Source organism: Leptopilina heterotoma, unplaced genomic scaffold (genome assembly GCF_015476425.1).
Source record: "Leptopilina heterotoma isolate Lh14 unplaced genomic scaffold, ASM1547642v1 Lhet_235, whole genome shotgun sequence".
NCBI lineage: Eukaryota > Metazoa > Arthropoda > Insecta > Hymenoptera > Figitidae > Leptopilina > Leptopilina heterotoma.
Window position 1 is genome coordinate 1,686,923 of NW_025110952.1, and position 26,556 is coordinate 1,713,478.

Consider the following 26,556-nt stretch of genomic DNA (forward strand, 5'->3'; position numbering starts at 1 on the left):
TATAAAAACTTTTTGAAAAATTATTAAAAACAATTGATTTAAAGAAAAATTTTAGTTAGAAATTCTAGAAAATAATAATTGAATTAAGATAATGAAAATAATTTTGAAGAAGTTACAGTAAAAATATTCTTATAATATAAAATAATGATTTTATTACTCGGTTATATTTAATAATAAAACATGAAGACATCGATCATTCCAAGTCGAAGACTCGGAGTGGTCGATATTTTCATGTTTTATAATTATAATAAAATAATCTTATGAGTTATTGAATTTAAAATTTTTGAAAATCTGAATTCTTATAACAAAATAATGAAGAATTAATATTTATTTTAAAAAGAAGTTATTCATGTTTTCGAATAATTTAACAATTAAAGAAATTCGTAAATAAATGTAATGAAACATTTTTTTGAGTATCTAATCATTTTTAGAGTGAATCATCAGAATCTTTTTTAGCGTCACGGAAAAAGTTGAAATTTTGTCTGAAAATCAGGGAAAAACAAAATTAAATTTTTGCGTCAACTTTGTAAAAGAAAAAAATTTATATTTTCGATTTTTGAAAAAACTGCAATTTTTTTATTAATTTTTTTTTAAGGTGAAAGTGTATACTTACCTTTAGGCGATCGGTGAGTTTCAAAATGGAATCTGCATAACTTTTCGAGAAATAAACAGCAGCCTAAGATAATTTACCCAGATTCGGCAAGAGTCCTGGTGGCATGTGGACAACCCAGTAAACGAAAACTAATTGAAATGAATTAAAAAGAATTCACAAAGAGCTTTCGTGAATCCCGCTTTGTGACAAATACGAATTGGAGCCATGATGCAATTTTCCTGAATTCGTGAAACTGTATTGAACTTCCGAACCTTCTATCCGTACCAATTCACTGGACAAGTTTTGAGCCTTTAATTTTTTTCAATTTGTTAGCACGAATTCAATGCATTCCTTGGCCATTTCTTTCGAATGCGAATTCGTTTGGACAAATTGGTACATATTGAATTAAATTCAATTGAATATACAAAGAGCTTGAGTGAATCCCGCTTTGTGACAAATACGAATTGGAGCCTACCAAAAATGTTAATTCGTTTCAATTCATTTGAATTAGTTTTTTTTTACTGGGAAACTATAAAATTCCATTAGTAAGAAAATGACGAAAATATGTCTATCCTTTTCTTACTAAATAAGTTTTTTCAATTAGCTCACATGCCATCAGGAAGAAATTATATTCTTTAAAAAAATAGTCCTACATATTTTTCCAATTTATTTTCGTTGATCAAGTGGATTTCAACTTCATTAAAGAGGGACATATAAAAACAAACTCATAATTTTCTGTTGAAATTTGTGCATTTTTTATTATAAAGAATGATATGAAATACAAAATCTTACACATATAATAAAACATAAATAATAAATATGCTTTCTTTTAATCTACGAATACAATTAAATAATACCATTGTATAGTGTATGAGAAATTATATTATTCAACCACTGTTTCTTTAGCTTATATGAAAGTAATAAAGCTATTTTTAATTCACTGCAGATCAGCAGGTGAATTTCTGTAAAAGAAATTTTTTTTTAAATAATATAGTTACAGTTATCAACATTTGCTTTCGAATTTTTTAGCTTATTATAAAAGTAGAACCACATTATTAAAAAATTCGACGTTTCTACCGTATATAAACAATGTTCTAATCTGACTCTAAAAATCTTTTTTCTAATTTTTTACACTCTTTGAAAACGAGATTTTTAGGACGAGAGACATCGAAAGTGAAAAATAGCAGTATGTTATACTAATTCACTTTTTCGTATACACAAAACTTTTATGCTTAGTTAATGATCTTTTAAAATTAAAAATATTTCTTTCTGTTTCATAAATATGATTATTTGAAATTCTATTTTAATGATAAAACGTATATTACAATCTGATATCATAGATTTAAGTTGGTCAATGATATTTTGTAAAATTTAACAAAAAGAACGACGCGTTCCGAAAAATGTTACATAAAAAGTAAAATTGTTGCCAACGCAACAATTGCTTCGCGAACGCAAAGCATGTGTTAGAAAAGGATAGAGATATATTTGTGTCCTTTTCTGTCTCATGTATTTCGCGAAGCTAATGTGCGTTGGTCTTATCTTAGCAGAAAATTTGTATTTAATTGTGAAAAACTAAAATCAGTTCTTATTAAAGTAGTGTAGCTAGGCCGGTTCTGACCCGAATTTGTTGGTAACTGTAGGAATCTGCATTACCGACTGAATCGGACGAGAACTGGCCGTTGGTGGGGTATCTGAAGTTAACCTTTAAGTTTATGCAAATTCCACCCACAATCCACCCTTTTGGATGTGAAATATGTAAATACCACCCACTTTTCACCCTTCTTTTTTAAGTTTCAGGCAAATTCAACCCTTTTGGATGTAGAATATGCAAATACCACCCACTTTCACCCCCCTCTTTTTACATTCAACCTAATTTGCATACATTTTATTCTTTGAAACCACACCCTTCCACCGCCCACTTATCCATTACTTATGTAAAATACATTACATTTAGTTAACCACCCCCCTTCCACCTACTTTTCTCCTTATATGACCAAAAGAATTTACCTTTTTCAGGATAATAATGTCAGAAGATGTTAAGTCACGTTTTCACCTGCTTCGAAGGAGACAAATGTATTGTTCAAAATAATTTTTGAGCAGGTATCAATTTTCCTTTTTCAGTATAATAATGATATTATTAGAAAATCTTAAGTCCCGTTTTCACATACTTTGAAGGAGACAAATGTATTGTCCAAAAGTATTTACCTTTTTCAGGATAATAATGTTAGAAGATGTTAAGTCACGTTTTCACCTGCTTCGAAGGAGACAAATGTATCGTCCAAAAGAATTTGTGAGCTGGTTTCAATTTATATTTTTTAGGATAATAATAATGGTATTGTTAGAAAATCTTAAGTCACGCTTTAACTTGATTTTGGGTAGGTGGGGGCAAATTGTTGCGTGCGCAGTTATTCAAGTGGGGGTAATGAAGTGGGAGCCGAAGGAGAGTGGGGTTTTAGTTGGAAAAAATAAATATACTTTAAACTTTGTAAATTCCACAAACCTTTAAATATTTTGTTGAAGGGGGGGGGGGGTAAATTTTAAAAATTCTCCACATAGACTTTAATTCTATCTGTCATTATGAAAATTGTTCTCTTCATGAAAACTGTTCTCGTCGTAAAGACTATTCTTTTCGTGAAAATAGTTGCAGAGCGTAGTGCAGTGAAAAAATAAATTATACATACTTGTAAATAAAATGTGTTACGTTAATTATTTTAACATTAAATAAATAAATTCTAATAATCGAATAGTAGTCAATCCATACACAAGAGTAGTCGAAAGAGTAGACGAAAGAGTATTATCTCAAGACAGCGTTGATGAAATTTGTGAGGTCTCACAAACTTTCATTGACGTTGTCAATGTTGAATTGAGATCTATTGCATCTAAAGAAGTCAATGCTCGTTTCAAAATAGCATATGAGTGGTATAAAAAGTGTAAGGCACACTTTGCTTTATTAACAAAGTTCGCTAACCGTTATACAATTCAGGGTTCTCATAATAATAAAAGAATTGAAAATTTGCTATTACAACTTAAATTTTATGAATACCAGTTGGATGAACTTGGAGCTGGAATGGATCACTCAAATGATAAAATTAAATGGGTAGTTACTGACGAGGCTTTTAACAATATACTTAAAAATGGAAGTATTATAAATATTTCACATTTAGATATCAATGATTTCTTAGATGATGCTTATTCAGTTTTTAAAGATCAGGTAGAACGAGCATTAAGAGATGGCCCATTAAAAGTATACACAGTTTTTGTTGCTAAGTATAAACAAGTTCTACCTGATAATACTACAGTTTTTGATATAAAAACCTTTATGATTCGTGATAGTAATTCGTGAAACATGTCGAAAACCTCGTTATACGACGCAAAGTACTTTGTGTCGAATTTCCCAGAGCTGTCACGGCTCTGGGTTTATTTTAAATCAAATGTCCGGAACTGGGACTTCGCAAACCAGGATGAGATGCGGCAGTTTCGGAAGGAAGCATTATCATTTACGGGAGTGGTGGCACCAGAGATAGCGTTGTCATTGGGAGAATTCCTCCAAGACCATAATGGTCTGAACTTTCATAAAAGAAATCTTTATGAATATTCCCCCATCCTTTGCGGGCGGTATCTCCTGTTATTGTAAGTTGACAAATTTATCAAAATTATGATTAGCTAAATTGCAAAAAAAATTTATAGTCTTTCAATGGGCATTACATCTAACTTCAAACAAAAAAGAAAGTCATGTTAATCTTTTGTTAATTCAAGATAAGTATAATATTCACGAGGTGGATAAAGCGCAAACTAAATATCATTATGTTTGGATTAAAAATTTATCACGACTTGTAAGCTCTCAGTTATCTCAACAGGAACATAAGAAGTATATTTGCGAACGCTGTCTGCATTATTTTCATAATCAAGATAAACTTTCTACACGTCAATTAACTTGTACCCTTGTAAATAAGACGAAAATTATTTTACCAAATCCAGATAAAAATAAACTCAAATTAAAAAACTTTTTAAACAAGGAGCGTGCTCCATTTATTATATATGCAGACTGTGAGAGCTTATTGCTTCCTAAAACAGATTTATCATCTGTGGGAGGTAATACAGAAATTGTTCAAAATCATAAACTTTTGAGCATTGGATATTATCTAAAATTCAATGAACAAAGATGTAATAATACAAAATCTGTATACAAAGCATCTCCCATTGATGAAGAAGATGCATAAAAATGGTTTGCTCATGAATTGAAACAAGTTGCTGAGAGACTTGAGCCTATATTTAAAACTATCATTCCGATGGAAGTTTTAAGTGATAAGCAAGAGTATCTTTTTCAAAAAATTAATAAATGTCACATTTGTAAAAAATTTATTAGTCAGGGAAAGACTAGGGTTAGAGACCATTGTCGCCTAACTGGTAAATACAGAGGTGTAGCTCATCAATATTGCAACCTAAACTATCAGGAATTGAATACTATTCCTGTTGTTTTTCATAATTTGAGTGGTTATGATGCTCACTTCATTATAGAAGCCATTGCGAATGAGTTTGAAGGTAAAATTGATCTCCTTTCTATTACCAAAGAAAAATATATTAGCTTTACAAAACATTTCCCAGAAAATGGTATAAAATTTAAATTCATTGACTCATTTCGATTCATGGCATCATCTTTGGACAAATTGGCCTCATATCTATCAAATTATTCAATAGTACATTCCGAATTTGAGTCTTATGATGTTAATACGATTCAGTTATTAACACGCAAAGGAATTTTTCCATATGAGTACTTGGACAATAGATCGAAATTAAACCAGACACAACTACCTCCAAAAGAGAAATTTTACAGTACTCTAAATGATTCTCATGTAACCGATAAAGATTATCTTCATGCACAAGAGGTTTGGTCTGCTTTTAATTGTCAATATCTCTACGAGTATGTATATTTGTACATGAAAACTGATATTTTACTACTCGCAGATGTTTTTGAGAATTTCAGAGACCAATGTCTTATAGCATATGAATTAGATCCAGCTTATTATTATACAACACCTGGACTTAGTTGCGATGCCATGTTAAAATATACAAATGTAAAGTTGGAACTTCTTACAGATATTGATATGGTTATGTTTGTTGAAAGTGGTATTAGAGGGGGGATTAGCCAATGTTCAAACAGATATGCTCATGCCAATAACACTGGGTTACAAAAAAATGGTCATATCGTGTTTATTCAAAGTTTCCTGTGATTATTGAAAGTTTAGGTGTCACTGAATAAGAATATACCAGTAAAACATTTTTTCATTCGGTCATTCCCTTAAAAAAACGAGTTTAAAGTGTCAAAAACCGTATTTTTAGCACTTTTTGAGGCAGCGTAACAAGAAAACGCAACATGATAAAAATCTCTACAAGAGCTTAAATAAAAGCTTAAACCTTCAACTTTGAGGCTCAGAACTGAAAAGTACTTAAATAATCAATAAAAACCTCCTTAATCAAGCAGTCGCTACCTGAAATTGTCAAAAAAGCTAGAACAGGAAGCAATTGGTAAAAATCGATTTCCTTAAGCGGATTCGGTTGCAACTTGTTACTTGAAGTTTTTTGAGGTTTCTAATGACGAATTGGAACTTAGATTTAAAAAATTTCAAAATGGCGGACTGAAAATAATGAATTCACTCAATTTTTCAAAATTTGCGTTGATAATTTTAAAAAATTGAGTCCGCCACTTTGAAATTTTTTAAATCTAAGTTCCAATTCGTCATTAGAAACCTCAAAAAACCTAAAATAACAATTTGCAACCGAATCCGGTTAGGGAAATCGATTTTTACCAAGTGCTACCTAACCCAGCTTTTTTGATAATTTCAGATAGTGACTGCAGGTTTTCAGTGCTTCTTTAAGTACTTTTCAGTTCTGAGCCTTAAAGTTGAAGGTTTAAGCTTTTATTTAAGCTTTTGTAGAGATTTTTATCATGTTGCATTTTCTTGTTACGCTGCCTCAAAAAGTGCTAAAAATACGGTTTTTTGAGACTTTAAACTCGTTTTTTAAGGGAATGACCGAATGAAAAAAAGTTTTTCTGGTATATTCTTATTCTGTGACACCTAAACTTTCAATAAACACAGTAAATTTTAAATAAACACGACATGACCATTTTTTTGTAACCCAGTGTAATCCGTACATGAAAAATTATAATGAAAATGAAGATTCATTAGAGGGGGGATTAGCCAATGTTCAAACAGATATGCTCATGCCAATAATCTGTACATGAAAAATTATAATGAAAATGAAGATGAACTACATGAACCACATGAACTACACGATAGTCATAGAGACTTACCATTTTGTCCTGAACACTCAAAGCCACCTGGATCAAAACAAGAAAAGTTGCTTTAATTAATCTCCATGGTTGAAGAAGTATATCCATTTTAATACCAAGATGCGAACAAATGCCAAAAATGAGTTTGAAAATAATCTTTTCAAACTTATGAATAATGCAGTTTATGGTAAGACAATGAAGAATGTACGAAAACGTGTTGATGTTAAACTTATAACAAAATGGGAGGGTAGGTATGGAGCAGAGGTTCTTATTTCAAAACCGATCTTCCACACACGAGCTATTTTTAATGAAAACTTGGTTGCTGTGGAACTTAACAAAACATAAGTGCTTATGAATAAGCCAATCTATATTGGACTTAGCGTTTTGGATATATCTAAAATTTTAATGTATGATTTTCATTATGTTTACATGAGAGGAAAGTATGGTGAAAATTGTAAATTACTTTACACTGATACCGACAGCCTTATTTATAAAATTAAATGTACAGATATCTACTCTGATATGAAAGCAGATATTTGTAAATTTGATACATCTGATTATCCTGCTAATTATGTATATGGAATTCCGCAAGCTAACAAAAAAGTCTTAGGACTCATAAAAGATGAGTGTAATGGGCGAATAATAACAGAATTTATTGGCTCACGAAGTAAAATGTATCGTATTCGTGTGGAGGAATAAAATTTTTTGAAAAAAGCAAAAGGTGTCAAAACGATAGTTGTGAAAAAATCTATTACTTTCGATGATTACATGTACTGTCTAACGAACATTAAAATACAAACTAGAGTACAATATTCTATACGATCAAAACTCCACAATGTACATACACTGAAACAGAGAAAACTCACCTGGACTCAGGACCGGAAGATCCAGAGTTAATTAGTTAATTATCTCATTTCTAAATTTTGGTTAGCTCGAAAACGATTCGAGGGAATCTACTTCATTTTTTGTTTCCGCTAGTCAAGGTGTTTTCTTCGACCTCACACTGAAGGAGGTATCGCTTGCTAAGTCTGCGACTCAGCAGGAAAACAAATAGATTGTAACAGACTCTTGCCCACGACTTTTGAAATTGACGGAAAATGGTGACCATGCGCTGCCCTATAGTTTAATAACATTTAATAATGATTTTCTAACTAACAGACTTTGAACAAATCCTCCCTTTCGAGACAACTAAAATCTAGCCCATATTTCTTTCTCATATCATTCTGAGACGTTACAAAGAAAATTTTGGTACATATACGAATTCTAAATTTGTTTACGTAGAGAAACACATTAGGAAACAGCTTAAAGGTTTGTATATAGATTTACAAACATAAAAATGTATGTTAGAGAAACAAACTTTAAAAACTTTGTATTAATAAGTATTACGTTTGGTCAAACCAAACTTTAGGATCATGCTTCACTCATTAAAAGAGTTCGAACAAATTACTTAATCATGATAAATCTTTTTGAGTTTTGGTTACTTCAAGTATGAGGGGTGTTTAACCTAATTTACATCGACACCTGGACTCAGGTCCGAAAGGTCCAGAGTTAATTAGTTAATTACCACAGCTAGTTAATTAGTTAATTACCACATCTAGTTAATTAGTTAATTGCCACATTAAGTTAATTACCGCATTTCTAAATTTTGGCTGGCTCGAAAACAATTCTAGGGAAATCTACTTAATTTTCTGTTTCCGCTAGTCAAGGTGTTTCTTCGACCTCACACTGAAGGAGGTATCGCTTGCTGAGTCTATGACTCTAACAATAAAATGTTATTACCATATCATTACATATGAGGCCTTGGATCCAATAACTCGCCCGACGCTCGAAGATACGCGCTAATACCAGTCGGGTAGCAGTGAGTGGCCCAGAGGCGCTCATTGCTCACTGACTGGCAGTTGCGCGTTCCTCCGAGCGTCGGGCGAGTTATTGGATCCAAGGCCTCATATGAATTCCAAATTTGTTTATGTAGAAAAACATGTTATAAAACAGCTTAAAGATTTGTACATAGATTTACAAACACAAGAATGTATGTTAGAGAAACAAACTTTAAAAACTTTGTATAAAAAAGGATTACGTTTGGTCAAACCAAACTTTGGGATCATGCTTCACTCATTAAAAGAGTGAGACTGGACCATCTAAACTCAGATGAAATCCAACATGTAAAGGAATTAATACAAGACTTTAGTGACGATTTTTATATCCCTGGTGATAACCTTTCCTCGACTCACTTAGTCCGACACAAAATTCCAACAAAAGATGATATTCCTATAAACACAAGACAGTATAGATTTCCCCCAGTTCAAAGAGAAGAAATTGAACGACAAATTGCTAAAATGCTTTCAGAAGAAATTATTGTTCCGTCCAACTCACCTTATAACTCTCCATTATGGATAGTGCCCAAAAACCTGATGCGCAAGGAAATAAGAAATGGCGTCTTGTTATAGATTTTCGGGCCCTTAATGAGAAAACAATTGGGGACGCTTATCCTATACCGAATATCATGGACATACTAGATCATTTGGGACAAGCTAAATATTTCTCAACTTTTGATTTAGCATGGGGTTTCCATCAAATCGAAACAGACCTCGTTGATAGAGAGAAAACGGCATTTTACACTCTAAATGGACATTACGAGTATATGGGTATTCCAAGTCAACAATCGTTACAGCAGAGGAACGATGAAAGGTGGGCGGAGATGTCCGCGCTAATTAATAATTTAGGGGACAGGGTGACCCAGCTCAAAGACTCACATAACGTGTTTAGCTTGTGTTTGTGGGGATTGCCGATGGTGGATCCGAGTTCGGAAGTGGGACGGATTATGTCCCAATTATTGAGGATTCGTTCTGAAGAGAGGATGACCATACTCTCTCATTTGCCGGAGCCAAGAAAGGGTGTCCGAATCCTCTCGACATCATGGAAATTACATGTTTGTGTAAAAAAAACGATTGTAAACTGGGAGAGATACCAGGATGCAAAAAGGACTAGAAAGGGGTAAGTTATAAATAAAATGTTATATTATTTTGACATATAATTAGCATTTCCTTTTAATGTCATTGTGTGAAATTAGTTGCTTTTGTAAAAATGGTCGTAGAATCGTGATTCAGTTTTAAAAGGAATAAAATTTATAAATATTAATATTTTCGAATTCAATCGAAAATTAGCCGAAGTAATGTTAATAAGATTGAAACAAAGATATGATTTCAATGAATACAAAGAAGCGATTGAATTTAAGAATGGAGCATCTTTGCGAACTTTTAAAATATACAATCCAGTTTGATTCTCTCGACGTGTCGACCGTCCTGAAATCAGCTGGTGCGAACGTAAATAAATTATCGTTCCTAAACGATATCGCTTCCACTGGATACGAATCGTTCATGGAATCACAAATTGCTGCATAGTATTCGACATTTCTGGCTCCAGGGGAGCTGTTATGCTCAATATCATTTGATGGATTCGCAAGAGACGCCACTGAGCCAAAAGGCATAGCGGCGTTGATCACTTATCTAATGATTATGTATGACGAAAAATTCTTTCTAAATTCTATAACACGTCAATCTCTTATTGACTTACAAACCGCAATAATTAATCTTGGAATAGCCCATTCAGCGCTTGTTCCAAACGACCTCTCATTGCCTGGAGGGGGAGGTACCGGTTCGAGTCAAGATTAATAAAAGCGAACTTGAATTTCACGCAAGTCCGCTTAATTTTTTCTCCTTACACCCATTTTCCTACCTTTTCCATGCTACGAGCCTCGACCAGCACCCAGAAGGAGAAGGAAGGAAGCTATTCTCCAACCGCCCAGGGTCCGCCACCGCCTGCCTGGCAATTCTCTCCTAACTACGATGTCAGCAGCAAGGCCTCCCTCGTCCGCCTCACTGCCACATTCGAACCCCCCCCCCTCAACCAAAATTCAACCTACATCGCAGCATTGAGGGTTGCATTGGTTCCCCATGCAGTTCCCCATAAGGGTGAATTTTCATTTTTCCTAAATTCTCGCGGGTCAACCGGCCACCCTTAAATACAAAAATTTCAATCTACCCTTTTAAAAGTTTCAGAGCATCTTTCTGTGAACAAATTTGACGAGAATTCCCCTAACCATAAAAAGGGAAATTCGCCCATGTCAAAGTATAATTAAATTATTTACTTGCATTTTGAAATAATTATTCTACAATAAAACAATTGAATTTTTTGCAGTTAAAATTTTACCAATTATTCATAAAACAATTTAAAAATTACATTCATATCATCGACATTTTCTGTCCAAAAAAGCGTTTGTGAATGACCCCCGAAAAAATTTGTTTATCATAAACAGCAAACTAAATGAACGACTTTTTCGTTAAATATGAACAAGTATGAGAACATGTTCTCTTCTCATATGAATGAAACATAATATTATTCAAATAATCATAAATAAGAAACAGCAATGACAATATTATAATTTTTCTCACATAAAAGAAATTCAGATTATCAAATAAGCAACAAAATTTACCTCCAAGCTATAAGTGGTGTTAATCTCTCAATTAGTCTTTGATAGTTTCTTTCTAATTCACGCTGATAATCACGTTGATCAGGTCCAATAAGATTCTTATTTCTTCGCAATGCATCGAGGCATTTCTTTGAAAAATCTTTAAAGCACAAACGTAATTTATGCTGCAATCGAGATGGTTGTGCATCTTGTTCCTGTAATCCCGATAAGAAAACAATAGCAACCTCCGCTGGTCCTTGATTAACTGTCGTTCCAATACAACCTTGAAGAACCATTTGCAGCATCTTTGGATCCGGAGGTTCCTGAGCAGTTGCTGCCCCAACCTAGATGAACATTTTTTTAAAAATTAATTCCTAAATTACGTCTTGAACCTATTTTTCAAATCTTCAAAAACTTTGGAGTTTTCAAATTGGAAAAAACATTTAATACCTTTTAAAGAAATTGAATTTAGATACATACCTCAGCCGTCTTTTTTTGTATGTCCTCAATTGCAACTTCAATTGGACTGAGTACAATTTGTTTTCTGGAGACGACTCGAATTCGCGTCTTAAGATAAGGAAAATGTGTAGCGACAGTTAGAATTGTCTTACGTTTACACTGCTCTCTTAATTCACCATGAGCTTTGCCTCCTGGCGTAAATGGCGTAGCGTAAACAAATCTCTCTGCAATAAATAATAAACTAAGTATCCTAGAAATATTACAAGAAAGCAAAAATTCTAAATAATTAAAAATTTAAATTGCAATATAGTCTTGACTCACTTATATTGAAGTTTTTTCGAAAGACTGTAGATCTATGTCTGAGTTCATGATTTTCGAAGTATGGTTCCACGTAAGTAATTTGCACATAGGATTTATCAGTATCCAATTTATTCATATCGACAGGATTTGAATCCTTAATAATCACAATATTTTCAACACCAAATCTATCAGCATAGAAATTTTCAATTCTAGAAAATATCTCTGGTAATTTTGTCAGTGTCGGTTCTTTATAAACAAATTCTTCACCGTTCAAATCACCAAATCTCGCTCCATAAAATCCAACTCTAAAGTACGTGCCAAATACACGTTTTCCCGATAATTGTTCAACTCGTGTGTAAGCTTCATGTAGTTTTCTAATTACAGAAATTTCACGAATTTTAAGAATTATTCTATTTAGTTTGATTATTAACTATTTAGTTTTTGTGTATTAAATCAAATGTTGTTTGACATGACTTACCCATGAATGTTTGCTAATTTCTTGTAATCGTGAGCAGCTTCTGCAATTGGCAATAGAACTCTGTAGACATCGGGAATTGCTTCATACATGCCGGCAGCATAAAAAGAACTTGCTGCGTGCTCAAGTAAACCGGCTAATCCACTTTCTGAGAAATCGGGACCTAAGCAAAGTCCTTCCTCTCTTCTTGCAAGAATATCATCACCAACAGCACTTTCTTCAATTGCGTTAGGCGTTATCGAACTGAGTGCCACTGCGCCTATTGGACGTCCACTGCTTCCAGGTTCTAGAAGATGCAGATACTCGGCAACAAGTGCTGCACTGTGCACAAGACACATGGCAGCCTCGGTGTGATTTTTACGCTCCATGTGCTGCTGAGCCATATTCGCTAACCACGTTACGCGAAGATCTGGCGAACCTTGGTAACCTTTGGCAATTCTGCGCATTTCAATATTTTATTTTCAAAATTGCTACTCGAGGAACATGCGCATTCGGAATTTTTCCTACTTATCAGTTTGCACTTACCTGTACATTAGATCTAGCAACATTTCCGGATCCTCTTGGAATTCTTTCATTTTAACAGTATCCGAAAGAATCATGTGAAGATTAAAAAGCAAATCCTTCACCTGTTCAGGAAAGCTTGTTTCCGCTAATTCAACATCTCGCTCTGCATAAACTAAAACTGTTTTCAGAGCTCGACGTAAGGCTCCTTCGCTTAGTGATCTACCACGACCCACCAATGCAGACAATGATGTTGTCACTTGCATTTTTACTCTTGCAAAATTCTATAAAAAAAATGAGTTTGATAAAATTCAAGAGCAGTCTAAATTATTCTTCTAATGGAATTGAAACACTTATTAATTGAATCCAAGAATTCTAGAGAATTAAGAAACACTGTAGGACTTACGTTTCCAATTTCAAAATTTTGCCTCATTAATAAATAAAGACTAGCTGCTGCATGACTTCGAATTGCACTCAAAGGAGAACTGCAGCGTGTTAATAAAGTAAGACACAAATCTCCACATCTTTCGCTTTCCTCGTCAAACAAGGCACTGTGGTATTTAAAGACTAAAGCTCTCTGCGAACTAAACATGTGTTGAAGAACTGTTGTACTTTGATTTCTAGCTAATGCTCTAAGCAGAACTTTCAATACTGCACCTATTACAGCTCCTAAAAGTTCATTAAGAAAAAGTACAACGTTATGAGACTGTACTCTAGTAATGTTCTTCAATGTATGTGACAGGGAAAGTTAAAAGGGACCTACGGTTCGAAAAAATCAATTTTTTATTATTTAGTGATTTTGATAGAAAAAAATTTCCCTGTCACATATTTTTATTGATTGTTAATCATTAATTGTTTAATACCTCCTCCTCCGTCGGCTTGAACGACAGTTTCCAGAGTATCTAGAACAACTAGAGAAGCTTCCGCTGCTAAAGCTCCTTCAATGTGAGCATCTTGTTCAACAGCTTTTCCTTCAGGTTGTTCGGAAGATCTGTATTTTATATAAATTGCTATTTATTTCTATGAGTTACTTGTGTTGTGTACAGAACAATTAACTCTTTAACCCCCCCGAAAAGGGAGGAGAAATTTTTTTAAAATCAAACATGTTCTTGGAAGATTTAGGGACTCTAAGTACGCTAAATAATATTCAAGATCACTTTTTCAAAAATTCAAAATTGCTTGTAACTTCTTATTCGGAATTTTTTGGGTCGCTTTTAAATTTTCAAAAAGTAATCAGCGACCTTAACAATCCCCGAGTAATAAATTTCATGCGAATCTAAAATGTTTTAAAAATTCGTAAATTTTAATAATTGTTTACACATTTTTTTTAATCAATAAAAATTTTTAGACACTTTCTATTCAACATATTTTTGAAGCCCTCTCTTTGCTTAAGACAACGCACCAAATTTGAATAAAAAATATTAATTTTGCTTATAAATATTAAGGTATTTGTAAGTGGGACACATGTGTCCCAGAGACGTTAAAGGATAAATAAACCTAAACTTCTCGCGTGTTTCACGAAAGTTTTGCACCAATTTATTTTCTATACTTTTTGAATCTATTTTGAAATTCTCAAGCTTTGCTCTTTTTATGATCACTAACGAATAATTCCGAATGAAAGAAAGGAATTTAACTCTTTAACTGTCAGTGGGACATATACGTCCCACTTACTTTAAAATATCATAACTTTCTTAAATCTCAATAGATCAAGTTCAAAAAGGTCTCATTTTAAAGGGAACAGCGATAGAAACGAACGTATGTGCTTGAATTTTTTAAAAAGCAACCCCTTTTTAAATAAATCCCTTTAAAAAGGCAAAAGAAGTTAAATTAATAAAGTGAATTTGTATTACCTGTAAGGCATTTGATCCTTCCTCCATCTCAACTTATCTCCAACGACTCTTTCCTTTCTTCTCATCATCATTTCGCTTCTAGCACTCCCTTGTCCAAGAATCACGTCCTCCAGTCTCGATCGTATATCACTTGTAGCGGCAGATTGTTGTGGCAGACGTTTCAATGCCTTCTTCCCCTTATACTCGAAAGCCGCATTAGAAATATTTAATACTTGCAAAAGACTCAGGAGACGTCTCACACTTAATTCCGAACACCATTGCATCAATGCACTCTTATCGAGAGACTTCAAAAGCCAAAGAGTGCACATCAATAGATGTCTCGTTGCTTCAGAACTAAGAAAAACTCGACATTGTGATCCAACAACTTCCGCTGACGCTCCACCCGCAATAGCAATCGCCACGCACTGAGTAATTGAACCCTGATCATCAGTATAAACACTCTTGTCCTTCGAATCCCAATGATACAATTGTGGAAGAGCGCTTATTACAATGTTCAACAGTGGTAGATACAATGCCGCGACTCTCGCTTTCGAAGCACTATCCGAATATCTCGGATCAACGTCATGTAAATTCATTAAATATCGAATCGTACTGATCGCCTTATTTTGCAGCATTGGATTTGGAATTTCCAGCGTGTACGACAAGTCGGATAAAACTAATCCCACAAGGAAATGTTGCTGTCTAAATTCTTGACTCAATTCGGAGAAACGGGCTCGATCACCAGGAACTAGGGTCGATATGAAACTGCCCGAACTACCGGTGGATGGACTCGGACTAACAGGTGCCGATCCGGACGTATATCCCGTTCCGAATGGTAAATTCAAAGGAACGTAGTGCTCGTGTGTACAGACAGTTTTCACCAAATCTAGTTTCAACGCGTAAAGAGCGACGGAATCTTGAACTTGTATCGCCGCTTCGGAGAGAGTGGAGCAAGATGTTTTCAGCAGGGACAAAACGAAACCCCGATCCATAAGAGACAGTAGGTCCGAGAGGAAATTCCCAAGACTTGAAATAAGATTCGACGAAACTTTATTATCCTTTCCGCAATGTGCTATCACTTCGGATATAATGGCCGCCACGAGTGTTGCAATATCATCGCAAAAGTGTGCTGAAAATCTCGTCTTTCTCGTCGAGTCCAAAGTCCCCAATTCTGACAGTGTTGTCGCCATCGATCGTACTATTAATTCCAGAAAGAACCAACAGTGTAAAGTCGCCAATTCCCGTGACTGTCCCGTGGATACAATCCAATGGAGACACAATTCCTCATGCAAGAGCCTTCGCGATGGATTGCTGCTATTAACCGACTGCGTTTCCTGTCGCATAGAAGCCGTTCTGTCCAGCCCACGTGAATGAATCTCCATCTCAAGATCCTCTAGCGGTAAATCCGGATTACTTTGCGCTCGCATCAAAAGCGGACGTAAAAATTGTGGCACCGACGGTAGAGTACACTGATAAGTGACATAAGTCGTGAGTAACGCGTGACGACCATAAGCGTCTACTTGACCATCAGGCAGATTCGTCACATTCCTGACTAGAAGTCCAATAGCCTCATAAACCGTTCCCGCAATATTTAGCGGTTGCGAAGGCAAAGTTGGCGGACAAACGAGAATTGAAATCAACTGATCAAATAATTGTGGCATTGATCTTACCAGCGCTGAATTTGAAGCTCGAGCCAAACCCAGCAATGCTGATTTCAATTCGGATTCCATTCCCGATTCTCCAATTCGCGGCGGTACGTGACCAGTCTCCAATGAATTGCACAACGAAAGAAAACGATCGATATACTTATCCTGTGCATGAACACTAGAAATCGGTTCTAGAATCAATGTGAAAACTCCTCGATGCGCGTCTATCCATTTCGTTCCCGGTAAGAGGACATCAGGCGCAATGTACGAATAATTAGCAGGTGGAGGATCCAACATTGCGGGGAGATTAAATTCACCAAATTGTAAATGTCCCTCTCTTAGAAGAGGTAACCATGTATATGCAACCGGTGTTTCAACACTCGTCTGCTCCAATTTCTTCTGACAACTAATGTGATAGAAAGTAAATAGCAAATGATGATTTGTATTCAAATCGGCAGGAAGTCGTATTTTTACTTCATCGTAAAAATTTGGATTCTTATTATGATAGGACACTGAAGTAATGTATTCGTGTGTCATTTCTGGACAGGAGGAACGACCGAAAATTGCCGTCAAGGCATTCTCCTCTAGTTCACCTTCCATTATTTGTATTCGAACTGCGATATTGCGAGCGGAACCTGTTCTGGAGCTGAAATTAGCCTCCTTTGGGTATACATATAAAAGATTACGATATGTTAGATCTGGCAAGATGACATCATTTTTAAATTCGAGAATTTCTTTCACAGGTCGACTCTTTTCGTCAGGATATGGTGAGAGTCTTCTCAGATCTGGATCTAAACAGCGAGGAAGATCTTCTGGTTTGGGACTTAAATCTAATTTTAAAATTCCTGGGAGACACTTGAGTCGCTTTAGATTCGAACCCGGTCGACGTATCTCGACTAGAAGTTTGTACAGATCTTCGTCTCTGAGTCTTTCGGCTTCTTGTTTGAAAAAACTCGAAACTGTGAGTGTAATTGGTCTGTAAGAGAAAATTTGTTATGGTTTAATTGAGGGGCTGGAATAGAAAACTACTATTTGGGGATAGAAGTCTACTTTTGCTTTCGATTTACCTAAAACTTTCGAAGCAGTTGGCAAAATCATCGGGAGACCAACTACGTCTCTTGTCCGAGTTTCTTCTTTCTAAAGAACCTCGCCTAGTGCATGGTTCCACTTTCTTCCGCCACTGTTCTAAACTTCCGGATTTTCTGTCTAGGGATCCGACACTTGTAGTGTTTTCCATGTCGGTTCCGCCACTTACTACTCCTGAAAGATGGATTGCAGTCCAAGCCAGAGGCATTCGATAGCGTCCAAGACGCTCGCAAGCCGCAGATGCTGCAATTCGTACCTTTCGAAAGAAAATAGAAACTCTAAAATCTAATGATTTTCGGCATGAAAACGAGGGCTAATAATAATTATTCCTCTTTTTCCTATCTTTCTCACCTACCTACCTATCGTTTTATAAAGGAATTTGGATATTATCTACAATAATTGGATGAAAAGTGAATGTAGCTCTTACTTACCTTTTCTTTATTTTTATCATCTCGAAAATATGGTTCCGCACACTCGGTAATATCACCCTGAAGCACCTTTTCCAATCTAATAACCAAAAATAGATCAGAACTTGGTTTATGAATATTAAATACACAACTTCTGGCTAATGTACTCGTATCACTGTATGCTACATGTCCTCCCAACATTTTCTTAATTCCCTCTGAATTCATGTCTACGTAAAAATTCTCTGAAACCTAAATAATAATTTTGCTATACAGTCTGACAGAAATATTAAATTGAGTTAATCCCCTGCCTAGTCATGTGATCGTTATGGTCTAATTCGACGCTTGGTGAAGAGTGAAAAGAACGCTAGAATAGAGACAAAGCGTAGGCAGAGGATTATTAGATAAATGTAAAATGCTTTATCGAATAATACCTTTTTCTTCTCTTTGGCATCATATAAAGCGAAACTGGCAAATATCGGCTCAACTTCAAGTTCCAATTTTAATTGAAGACACTTGACAAGAATTTTATGAGAAAAAGATTCAGATGGTTCTAAAGGGACATTTATTTCATGCCATTCATCATCTAATGAAGCAGGCGGCGAATATAGCGGAAAAAATGCTTCCTGAAATAAAGATAAAATAACTTAGAATAGAAAAAAAGAATTAAATTTTAAATTAATTAAGTCAATATTTAGTGAGAAAAATTTCCATTACCTGACGATCTTCCAATCGTTTTTGCTCATTCAATTGATCGACTATTTCAGGACAAATACGTTCCAGTATATTTGGAAATAGAGGATCGTGCTGAGAATGTCGGAGATCTAAACTAGCCCACGAGCCACGTGGCGTACTACCACAATTAGAAAATTCATCGTCCTCGTTAGGAGAAGTGGAACAATGTGTTTCCTCCTGATCCACCTGGTGAGGCAAAAATAGAAATTACATCTTTTCAGAACATTTTCTTCTTTCATAGGAAAAAATTATGCATTTATTATTGAAAAATATAAGAACCTCAAAGTCTTGTTTTGGTATATCCTGAAGTAGTTTGTCACGTGCAATGGAAGCAGCTCTTGCTTTAAATTTTCTGTGTACAACGATCCAATCTGATGTAAAAGTTTTGATACACTTTCTTACATACGGTGAAACCGTGTCCCTGAAAAATTTTAGTAATGCAGAAATACAAAACAATTAAAAAATGAAAAAATATCTCGATAGCAGCTTACATATTAAATGTGAGTTGTAAGTTTAAAAATAATGACAATAAAAGTACTTACAGAGATTCGTATGGAATTACTGGTTCTTCAGTTCGAATTTTCCTCTTAATTACTCTTACATCAACATCATTGGTAGGAAAGTCTAATATTGGTTTCAAAGGATCCCTGTCTAAGACAGCTTGATGTTGAAGTAAAAACTCTTCATAATCTAGAGGTTCTAATACTTCACAGAGAGACATCTTTAACAAAAATAATACCAATTGAAACTTTAGTCCTTTCTTATTAATACAAAACTTACAATTGTAATTTTTATACTAATTTTTGAGTAAAAATTATACTTTTTTAAAGTTATTTCTTTCTCATTTTTTTTTAATAAAACCAATGACGTCAATAATTATTAATTTTATCTAAATTTGTTTGAATATATAAAGAACATATTTTGTTAAAACTGATTAAAAAACGGTTAATACAGATATTAGGAACTAACCGTCGAAGAAAATCCAGAAACACTGCTTCCACTTTTGGACAAATTCCTTGAATATGATGTTGAACCGGCAATGTGTCGTCGAACATCAGCTGCATGTTGTTTGTTTAATTTGTGTGCGAAAGATCGTTGAACAGACGACATAATGCCTTGTTACTTAGGAATATCTGAAAAGATTATTTATTTCATGTAAATTATTTTAATTCTCAATTAACTACCAGACCTGTAAGTATTTAAATACATTTTTAACTTTTTTTAGAGGAAAAAATTGAATACGCGATTTAGGCTTATTTTGTGACATAAAATAATGTAGGTTAGTGTACAGAAAATGTAAAAATAATCTCGAAGAAAATTTTTCCTCTATACCGCGAGATTCATCGTTCGTGAAAGAAAGAATTGAGTGTACATAAGATATATTTAATCATTACTTTTTCTTTATTATTTTCCGTCCTCTCTTTGATTTTAAGATTCTTTGGGGATTTTCAGATTCATCTGTTTCAATTTCACGTGATTGATTATTATTTTTTAATTTTTTCTTTTGATAACGACGAACTGCTTCCAAATTTTTATCACGATGTTCCTTTAATTCTTCTTTTGACATATTAGTCTTTGATTTAATTTTACCATTAGCTACTCTTAATGCAAATCTTTCATTTTCCCTTTTCTTAATTAACTCATATTTCATTGGGTCATTTTTTATTATCTCCCTTCTTTTTCTCTGAGCTTCTCTTCGTTTTCTCAATTTATCTTCTAATTTCGTTTTCTTTGAAGCAGATCGACCTTATTGATCCATTTTACATTTTTATTTTATTTGTGAATTTTCTATAAAAGAAAATACACTAATATCACTCACTCAGGCCTCGGATCGACTTTAAGGTGCAAAAAAAAATTTCTTTAGTCGATTTAAAATAGAAAAAAAGTCGAAAAAGTCGTTTATTTAATTCAGTGTCGTCACAAAAATTTTATTTTTTATTCTTCTCATCTTTCACTGATTTATAAATTTAATTATTTAAAACTTGAATAATTTCGTTAAATAAATATTTAAATACTACTTATTTGTTTTTATACGGGAATAAAATTTAAAAAATCTATTTAAAACCTTCTGAAATTTCATAACTTCTAAAAATTACAACTTTAATTCTCTTAAAATTCAATTATTTTCTACAATGTTTAATCAAACTTCTCCTCGAAATCAATTATTTTTAATAATTTTCCGAAAGTTCTTAGAGAATTCAATTATTTAAATACAACTTACAATGTTTTCAGGACCTTCATTTTTGTCAAATAAATCTGTTTATATTGTGACCTTAAGGCCACAATATAAACAGATTTATTGTTTAAATACAAAAATTCAGTTCTTTATAATGATTCTAACTGTCCATGTTTTTTAAGTTATTAATTAATTTTCAAAAAATTATAATAAAAAAATTCTTAAAATTAATTTTCGGAAAATATTTTTAAAATAATTTATGAAAGATAATAGTTTTTCAATTATATAGAATTGAAAAATTTTCAAACAATTGAAATTTGGTAAATTCTATTTAAAAAATAATTGAATTTTTAAGAATTTTAATTATTAATATAAACGCGATTTCACCCAAAATTTTAATAAATCTAAAAAAGTCATATGTTGTTAAAATGTTAAAATTAATTGTAAAAAGTTTTAATGTTATTATTTTTTGTATGTATTTGAATTTTTGGAAATATGTAATTGAAAGTATTGAAAATAATTGAATTTTAAAAAAATTAGAATGCAAAAAATTCTAAGAATTATTTTTTTCAAAAATATTTTAATATAATTTTTAGAAGCTAATTTTCATTAATTACCATTTTTAAATTTACACTTGAAGATTTTGGATTAAACATTTTTGAGAAATCAATTATTTTCAAAATTTAGAATTAAAATTTTTTTATTGTTTATTTTCAAAAAATTTTATCAAACACTTTGAAAAAAATCAATTATTTTCAATTAAATTTTACAAAATTTCAATTATTGAAAATTTTTTTTATTTTAAATTTTGAAAATTTATTTAGTATTTAATATGTATTTATAAAAATAGTTGAATTGTTTCGAAGAAATTATTAAAATTTTAGGAAATAATTGAATTTTATGGAAATATTTTAATTCTTCCGAGAAATTCAATTCAAAATATTTTGAAAATAATTGAATTCCTGCAAAGAATTTTACTATTTATAAAAATAATTGAATTCTTGCGAAGAATTTTGCCATTTAGAAAAATAATTTAATTGTTTCGAAGGATTTATTAAGATTTTAGAAAATACTTGAATTTATTCGAAATATAATTAAAATTTTGTTAAAACTTACTTAAATTCTTCCGAGGAATTCAATTTCAATTATTTTCAAAATTTGCTATTAAAATTCTTATAAAGTTTATTTTCAAAATTTTTTATCAAACACTTTGAAAAAAATGAATTATTTTCAATTTAATTTTACAAAATTTCAATTATTGAAACTCTTTTTTCATTGTAAATTTTAAAAATTTATTTAGTATTTAATATTTTTAAAAATAGTTGAATTGTTTCAAAGAAATCATTAAAAATTTTAGGAAATAATTGAATTTTATGGAAATATTTGAAAACATTTGTATTCTTACGAGAAATTCAATTAAATATGTTTTAAAAATAATTGAATTCCTGCAAAGAACTTTACTATATTTATAAAAATAATTGAATTCTTGCGAAGAATTTTATAGCATTTATAAAAATAATTGAATTATTTCGAAGGATTTATTAAGATTTTAGAAAATAATTAAATTTATTTGAAATATATTAAATTTTTTTTTAAATTAAATTCTTCCGAGGGAATTTAATTTCAATTATTTTCAAAATTTTCAATTAATATTTTTCAAATGTTGATTTTCAAAAATTTGTATAAAACACTTTAAAAAAAAATCAATTATTATTGTCAATTAAATTTTACAAAATTTAAATTATTTATTGAAACTCTTTACAATTGTAAATTTCGAAAATAAATTGCATTTTATACTAAAAATTATTGCAATATTCGGAAGAAAAGTCGAAAAAGTCGTAATTCTTGAAAATAAGTCGAAACAAGTCGCATTTTTTGAAAATAGTCGAAAATGTTATAATATCCGAGGCCTGATTGTATTAAAAAGAACTGAATTCCTGCAAAAAATTTTAAATTTAGAAAAATAATTCAATTCTTTTGAAATAATTGAGGGCTCGGATCGAAGAACCGACGCTTCGCAATGTTCTGTGCGTTTACAAGCGTCGGTTCTTCGATCCGACGAATTTTTTTCTTAATTCGTTATAAATAACGAATTAAGAAAAAAATTGAAAATTCTTTCGTAAAATTTTTTTGAAAATAATTAAATTTTTGCAAAGAATGTTATTTCTTTTTTTCTTCATTAATTAAAATTAATAATCATCAAGAAAATTATTTCCAATGTAATTGGTTGAATACCGGTCAATACTCAATATGGAAAACTATAAATGGTACTAAGAACAACGTCGAAGACGGGTATGGCAGCTAGTTATTTTATATTACTGTTCAAAAAGTCAACAAAATTTTGTCAGCCTGTGATATTGATTATTTGTTGCAAAACCTTTATCTATAGCGTCAAAACAGTTTTGAGATATTCAGGCACTATTCAGGATAATATTATTATCCAGATTAATCTGTGGATGCTCTAGGGATAACCGTTAGTCAGGGGAAATAAGAATATTCCCAGGATATCCGTGGACATCCTACCCCGATACCTTTCAGATATCCTGAAATATCAGTTGACGTTAGGACGTAATATTTGTACTTTTAGTGTAAAAGTAATTATTTTATATTTAATGTCTCTTTCTCCGCACTCCTTGAAATGTTAGTAACTACTTTTTTTTATTTAATGGCTTTTTGCAAAGCAGCTAGCCAAAACACTAGTAACTACTTTAAAAAATCAATAACTCTTGCTTTTTGGAATTCAAATATTTTGATATAAAAAATGGCTTCAAAGCATATTTAAAAATTAAAAACTATTCATGCACAAACCTACGCCTAATTTCATCTAAATGCATTTTACACGTTTTACACGATATTAATTGTCGGGTTTTTAAAATCTAAAACATTTAATGTATTCAAAAAGCTTACCTTGGTATTGTATTAGTAAAAGGTTTACTATTCACTGGGCTACATTTCAGGAAATATATTTTCTTTTTTTACATTTTACAAATAACATTAATTTTGTAGTTTATCTGACATTGTTTGGGCGAACACCGCGAACACAAAAAGGGTTATGAAATGCAAAAGTACCTAGCGTACCTAGTAACGCTAAGGGAGTGGCATTTGTGCTCTAAAATTCCACTGATGTTTAATTATTGCCACTGCCACTGTTGGCGCTGCGTTCGAACCGTTCGAACGTTGCGTTTTGCGTTTAGCAGAATAGACCATTGTGAACGTCGCCTAAGGATGTCATCTACAAAACTGTAGTCGTACCCAAATTTAACATCAAACAAATTGTAGAAATACCATAATGATTTATTTCCTAATGTCACTGTCCATCTCTAGTAATTAAATTATTCATGATCATTCTCTACTTGTTTACGAAATTTCTACTGCTCTCTTCTGAACAATGTTTTAGTATTGATTTCCCACTGTTTACTATTTTATATTTACACTAAATTTCACTTTTTCCCCTAAAAAGTCCCAACTTTTTAAAAGTAAAAACTTTACAAAGTGTTTAAGAATCACCATTGTGCTTCTCAAAAGAAACGTTTTTTAAATAAAAAAAAAAAGTGATGCTCTAGACTAATTAAATAGCTTTAGTGTTTTCTCTATAAAAGTAAGTGATAATTTTTTTTTCTAAAGAAAATGTCAACGCCAGAAGCAATTCAGGTAAGTTCTTTGCCAATGCCACCGAGTCAGTATGTTAGTTTATATACTGACGAGAATGTTCGACGAGGAAGAACACCTCGTCCTCCGCCACCAATTCACGACACTTACATGATGTTTGGAAATAACTTTAATATGGATGATACCATAATCAGACCACTTGAGACTCAGGGAATTAAAAGGCTCTACCCTCAACATTTCGACAGGCGACGGGAATTGAGGAAACTCAATCATTCTCTGCTTGTCAACTTTTTGGATTTAATTGATCTTTTAGTGCAATGTCCGGATAGTCCTCGAAGAGCAGAAAAGGTAATACAATTTTTTTAAAATAAATTTCTTCGCAATAATTCCATTATTTTCATAAATTAGAAAATTTTTTATATAAATAATAAAATTCTTTTCAGGAATTCAATTATTTTGATTAATAATAAAACTCAGCAAAATTTCAATTAGTTTGAATACAATTTTAATCGAATTCCTCGAAAAATTTTATTAAAATTCGTTGAATGAATTTATTAAAAATTTTATTGTTGATAAAATTCTTTATGAGAATTTAATTTTAAGAAACCTTCAATAATTTATTTTTGTATTTAAATAATTGAATGATCGTAGAATTTTTTCATAAAAATTGATTTTTAAAAATGAGTTTTAGTTAAAATTTTAGATAATAATAATTGAATATTAAAAGCATTATAGAATAAATTTAATTATTTTCAGAAATAATAAACATTTCACAGGAATTCAATTATTTTTAAAAGTATTTTAGAAGTTATTAAATTTCAGAAGGTTTTAAATAGATTTTTAAAATTTTATTCCCGTATAAAATCAAACAAGAAGTATTTAAATATTTATTTAACGAAATTATTCAAGTTTCAAATAATTAAATTTAGAAATCAGTGAAAGATGAGAAGAATAAAAAATAAAATTTTTGTGACGACACTGAATTAAATAAACGACTTTTTCGACTTTTTTCTATTTTAAATCGACTAAAGCGACTTTTTTTACACTTTAAAGTTGATCCGAGGTCTGTATTCAGAAAAACTAACATGAGAATAAAAATTATTCATGAAATTTCTGAAAAGTTTATTTTATATCATAAGGAAAGAGGCAGTTACTATTAGACTTAACATGTATCATTTTTTTACAGGTTGAAGACTTAAGTTTACTATTTATACACATTCATCACTTATTAAATGAATTTCGACCACATCAGGCGCGTGAAACCTTAAGAGTTATGATGGAAGTACAAAAAAGACAGAGAATCGAAACAAAAGAGCGCTTCGAGAAACATCTTGATAAAGTAAGTTCTATTTTATGACATTTAGAAAACATCTTGAATAAAAATAATACACGAAACAAAAATCTAAATTTTATATTCTTGGCACTAAATAAAATACATATGTATAGAAATTTAAGAATTATAAAATTAATCTAAATAAGTAAATTTTAACTATTTTACAGGTTCAGGAAATATTGAGCCACGCTTTACAAATATTGCCCGATATGTCTGAGTTAGATTCGAAACTCGGAATAAATACCGACATTATGGAATCTATGGATACAACAGGATCCGATCAGAATGGATTTGACGCATGCAATGTTAAAGATCGCATTATGTGTAACGTAATTGATGAACTGCTTCTATCTAATAATTTATATTAAGTTTTGTAATCGTTAAAAAATTATTAATTATATACAATATATTATATACATATATATTTATCATTTTCGTCCTTTATATTTTAATTTTAATGATCTCAAAAAATTACATTTTTTTAAAAACATAAATTATAATGAAATTTGGATTTAAAAAATTTACTATACCTAATAATGAATTTTTTGGTCTGAAAAATTATTTAGTTTGATTTATTTAACCCGATATTCCATTGTCACGTCAGGAAACGTAACAGAATAAGTTTAATTTTTCGCCGAGAAGCATTATAGC

At 31.9% G+C, this 26,556-nt stretch overlaps 3 protein-coding genes across 5 annotated transcripts; 2 read left to right on the forward strand and 1 right to left on the reverse strand.

Annotated features, from left to right (window-relative positions):
* Positions 1-1,385: 1,385 nt before the first annotated feature.
* On the reverse strand, positions 1,386-24,024 carry LOC122502703 (dedicator of cytokinesis protein 7). 3 transcript variants are annotated; one of them, XM_043612869.1, is made up of 17 exons: positions 23,871-24,024; positions 19,757-19,920; positions 19,330-19,508; positions 19,067-19,208; positions 18,770-18,973; positions 18,487-18,678; positions 18,080-18,304; positions 17,630-17,904; positions 14,938-17,538; positions 13,951-14,078; positions 13,494-13,756; positions 13,112-13,371; positions 12,590-13,024; positions 12,133-12,485; positions 11,833-12,035; positions 11,377-11,696; positions 1,386-1,554 (listed from the first exon to the last, which is right to left on the reverse strand). In XM_043612869.1, the coding sequence occupies exons 2-17, from the start codon at positions 19,895-19,897 to the stop codon at positions 1,530-1,532; spliced, it is 5,946 nt and encodes a 1,981-aa protein (XP_043468804.1). In that variant the 5' UTR covers positions 19,898-19,920; positions 23,871-24,024; the 3' UTR covers positions 1,386-1,529. The 3 variants fall into 3 exon arrangements, with proteins under 3 accessions (XP_043468804.1, XP_043468805.1, XP_043468806.1); XM_043612870.1 differs by lacking the exon at positions 1,386-1,554 and adding an exon at positions 6,651-6,932; XM_043612871.1 differs by lacking the exon at positions 1,386-1,554 and having other exon boundaries at positions 10,949-11,696.
* LOC122502706 (DNA polymerase-like) lies at positions 1,561-5,887 on the forward strand. Its single transcript, XM_043612873.1, has 2 exons — positions 1,561-4,911; positions 5,023-5,887. Exons 1-2 carry the CDS (start codon positions 4,882-4,884, stop codon positions 5,821-5,823), a joined length of 831 nt encoding a protein of 276 aa, XP_043468808.1. The 5' UTR covers positions 1,561-4,881; the 3' UTR covers positions 5,824-5,887.
* Positions 24,025-24,293: 269 nt separating the features above from the next.
* Positions 24,294-26,325, forward strand: LOC122502707 (mediator of RNA polymerase II transcription subunit 7). The gene is made up of 3 exons (XM_043612875.1): positions 24,294-24,920; positions 25,759-25,911; positions 26,073-26,325. Exons 1-3 carry the CDS (start codon positions 24,591-24,593, stop codon positions 26,271-26,273), a joined length of 684 nt encoding a protein of 227 aa, XP_043468810.1. The 5' UTR covers positions 24,294-24,590; the 3' UTR covers positions 26,274-26,325.
* The last annotated feature ends 231 nt before the right edge of the window (positions 26,326-26,556 follow it).

Bases quoted from the DNA above. Each gene is read 5' to 3' on its own strand.
- LOC122502706 (XM_043612873.1), top strand. From the start codon at position 4,882: ATGGAAGTTTTAAGTGATAAGCAAGAGTAT. The intron at 4,912-5,022 runs CTTTTTCAAAAA...GGTGTAGCTCAT, and splicing joins TAAGTGATAAGCAAGAGTAT to CAATATTGCAACCTAAACTA.
- LOC122502703 (XM_043612869.1), bottom strand. From the start codon at position 19,897: ATGTCGTCTGTTCAACGATCTTTCGCACACAAATTAAACAAACAACAT. The intron at 12,486-12,589 runs GTAAGTCATGTC...TTCTGTAATTAG, and splicing joins AAATTAGCAAACATTCATGG to AAAACTACATGAAGCTTACA. The intron at 1,555-11,376 runs GTAAATTTTGTT...TTTCTTTTACAG, and splicing joins ACACCACTTATAGCTTGGAG to AAATTCACCTGCTGATCTGC.
- LOC122502707 (XM_043612875.1), top strand. From the start codon at position 24,591: ATGTCAACGCCAGAAGCAATTCAGGTAAGTTCTTTGCCAATGCCACCG. The intron at 24,921-25,758 runs GTAATACAATTT...ATTTTTTTACAG, and splicing joins GTCCTCGAAGAGCAGAAAAG to GTTGAAGACTTAAGTTTACT. The intron at 25,912-26,072 runs GTAAGTTCTATT...ACTATTTTACAG, and splicing joins TCGAGAAACATCTTGATAAA to GTTCAGGAAATATTGAGCCA.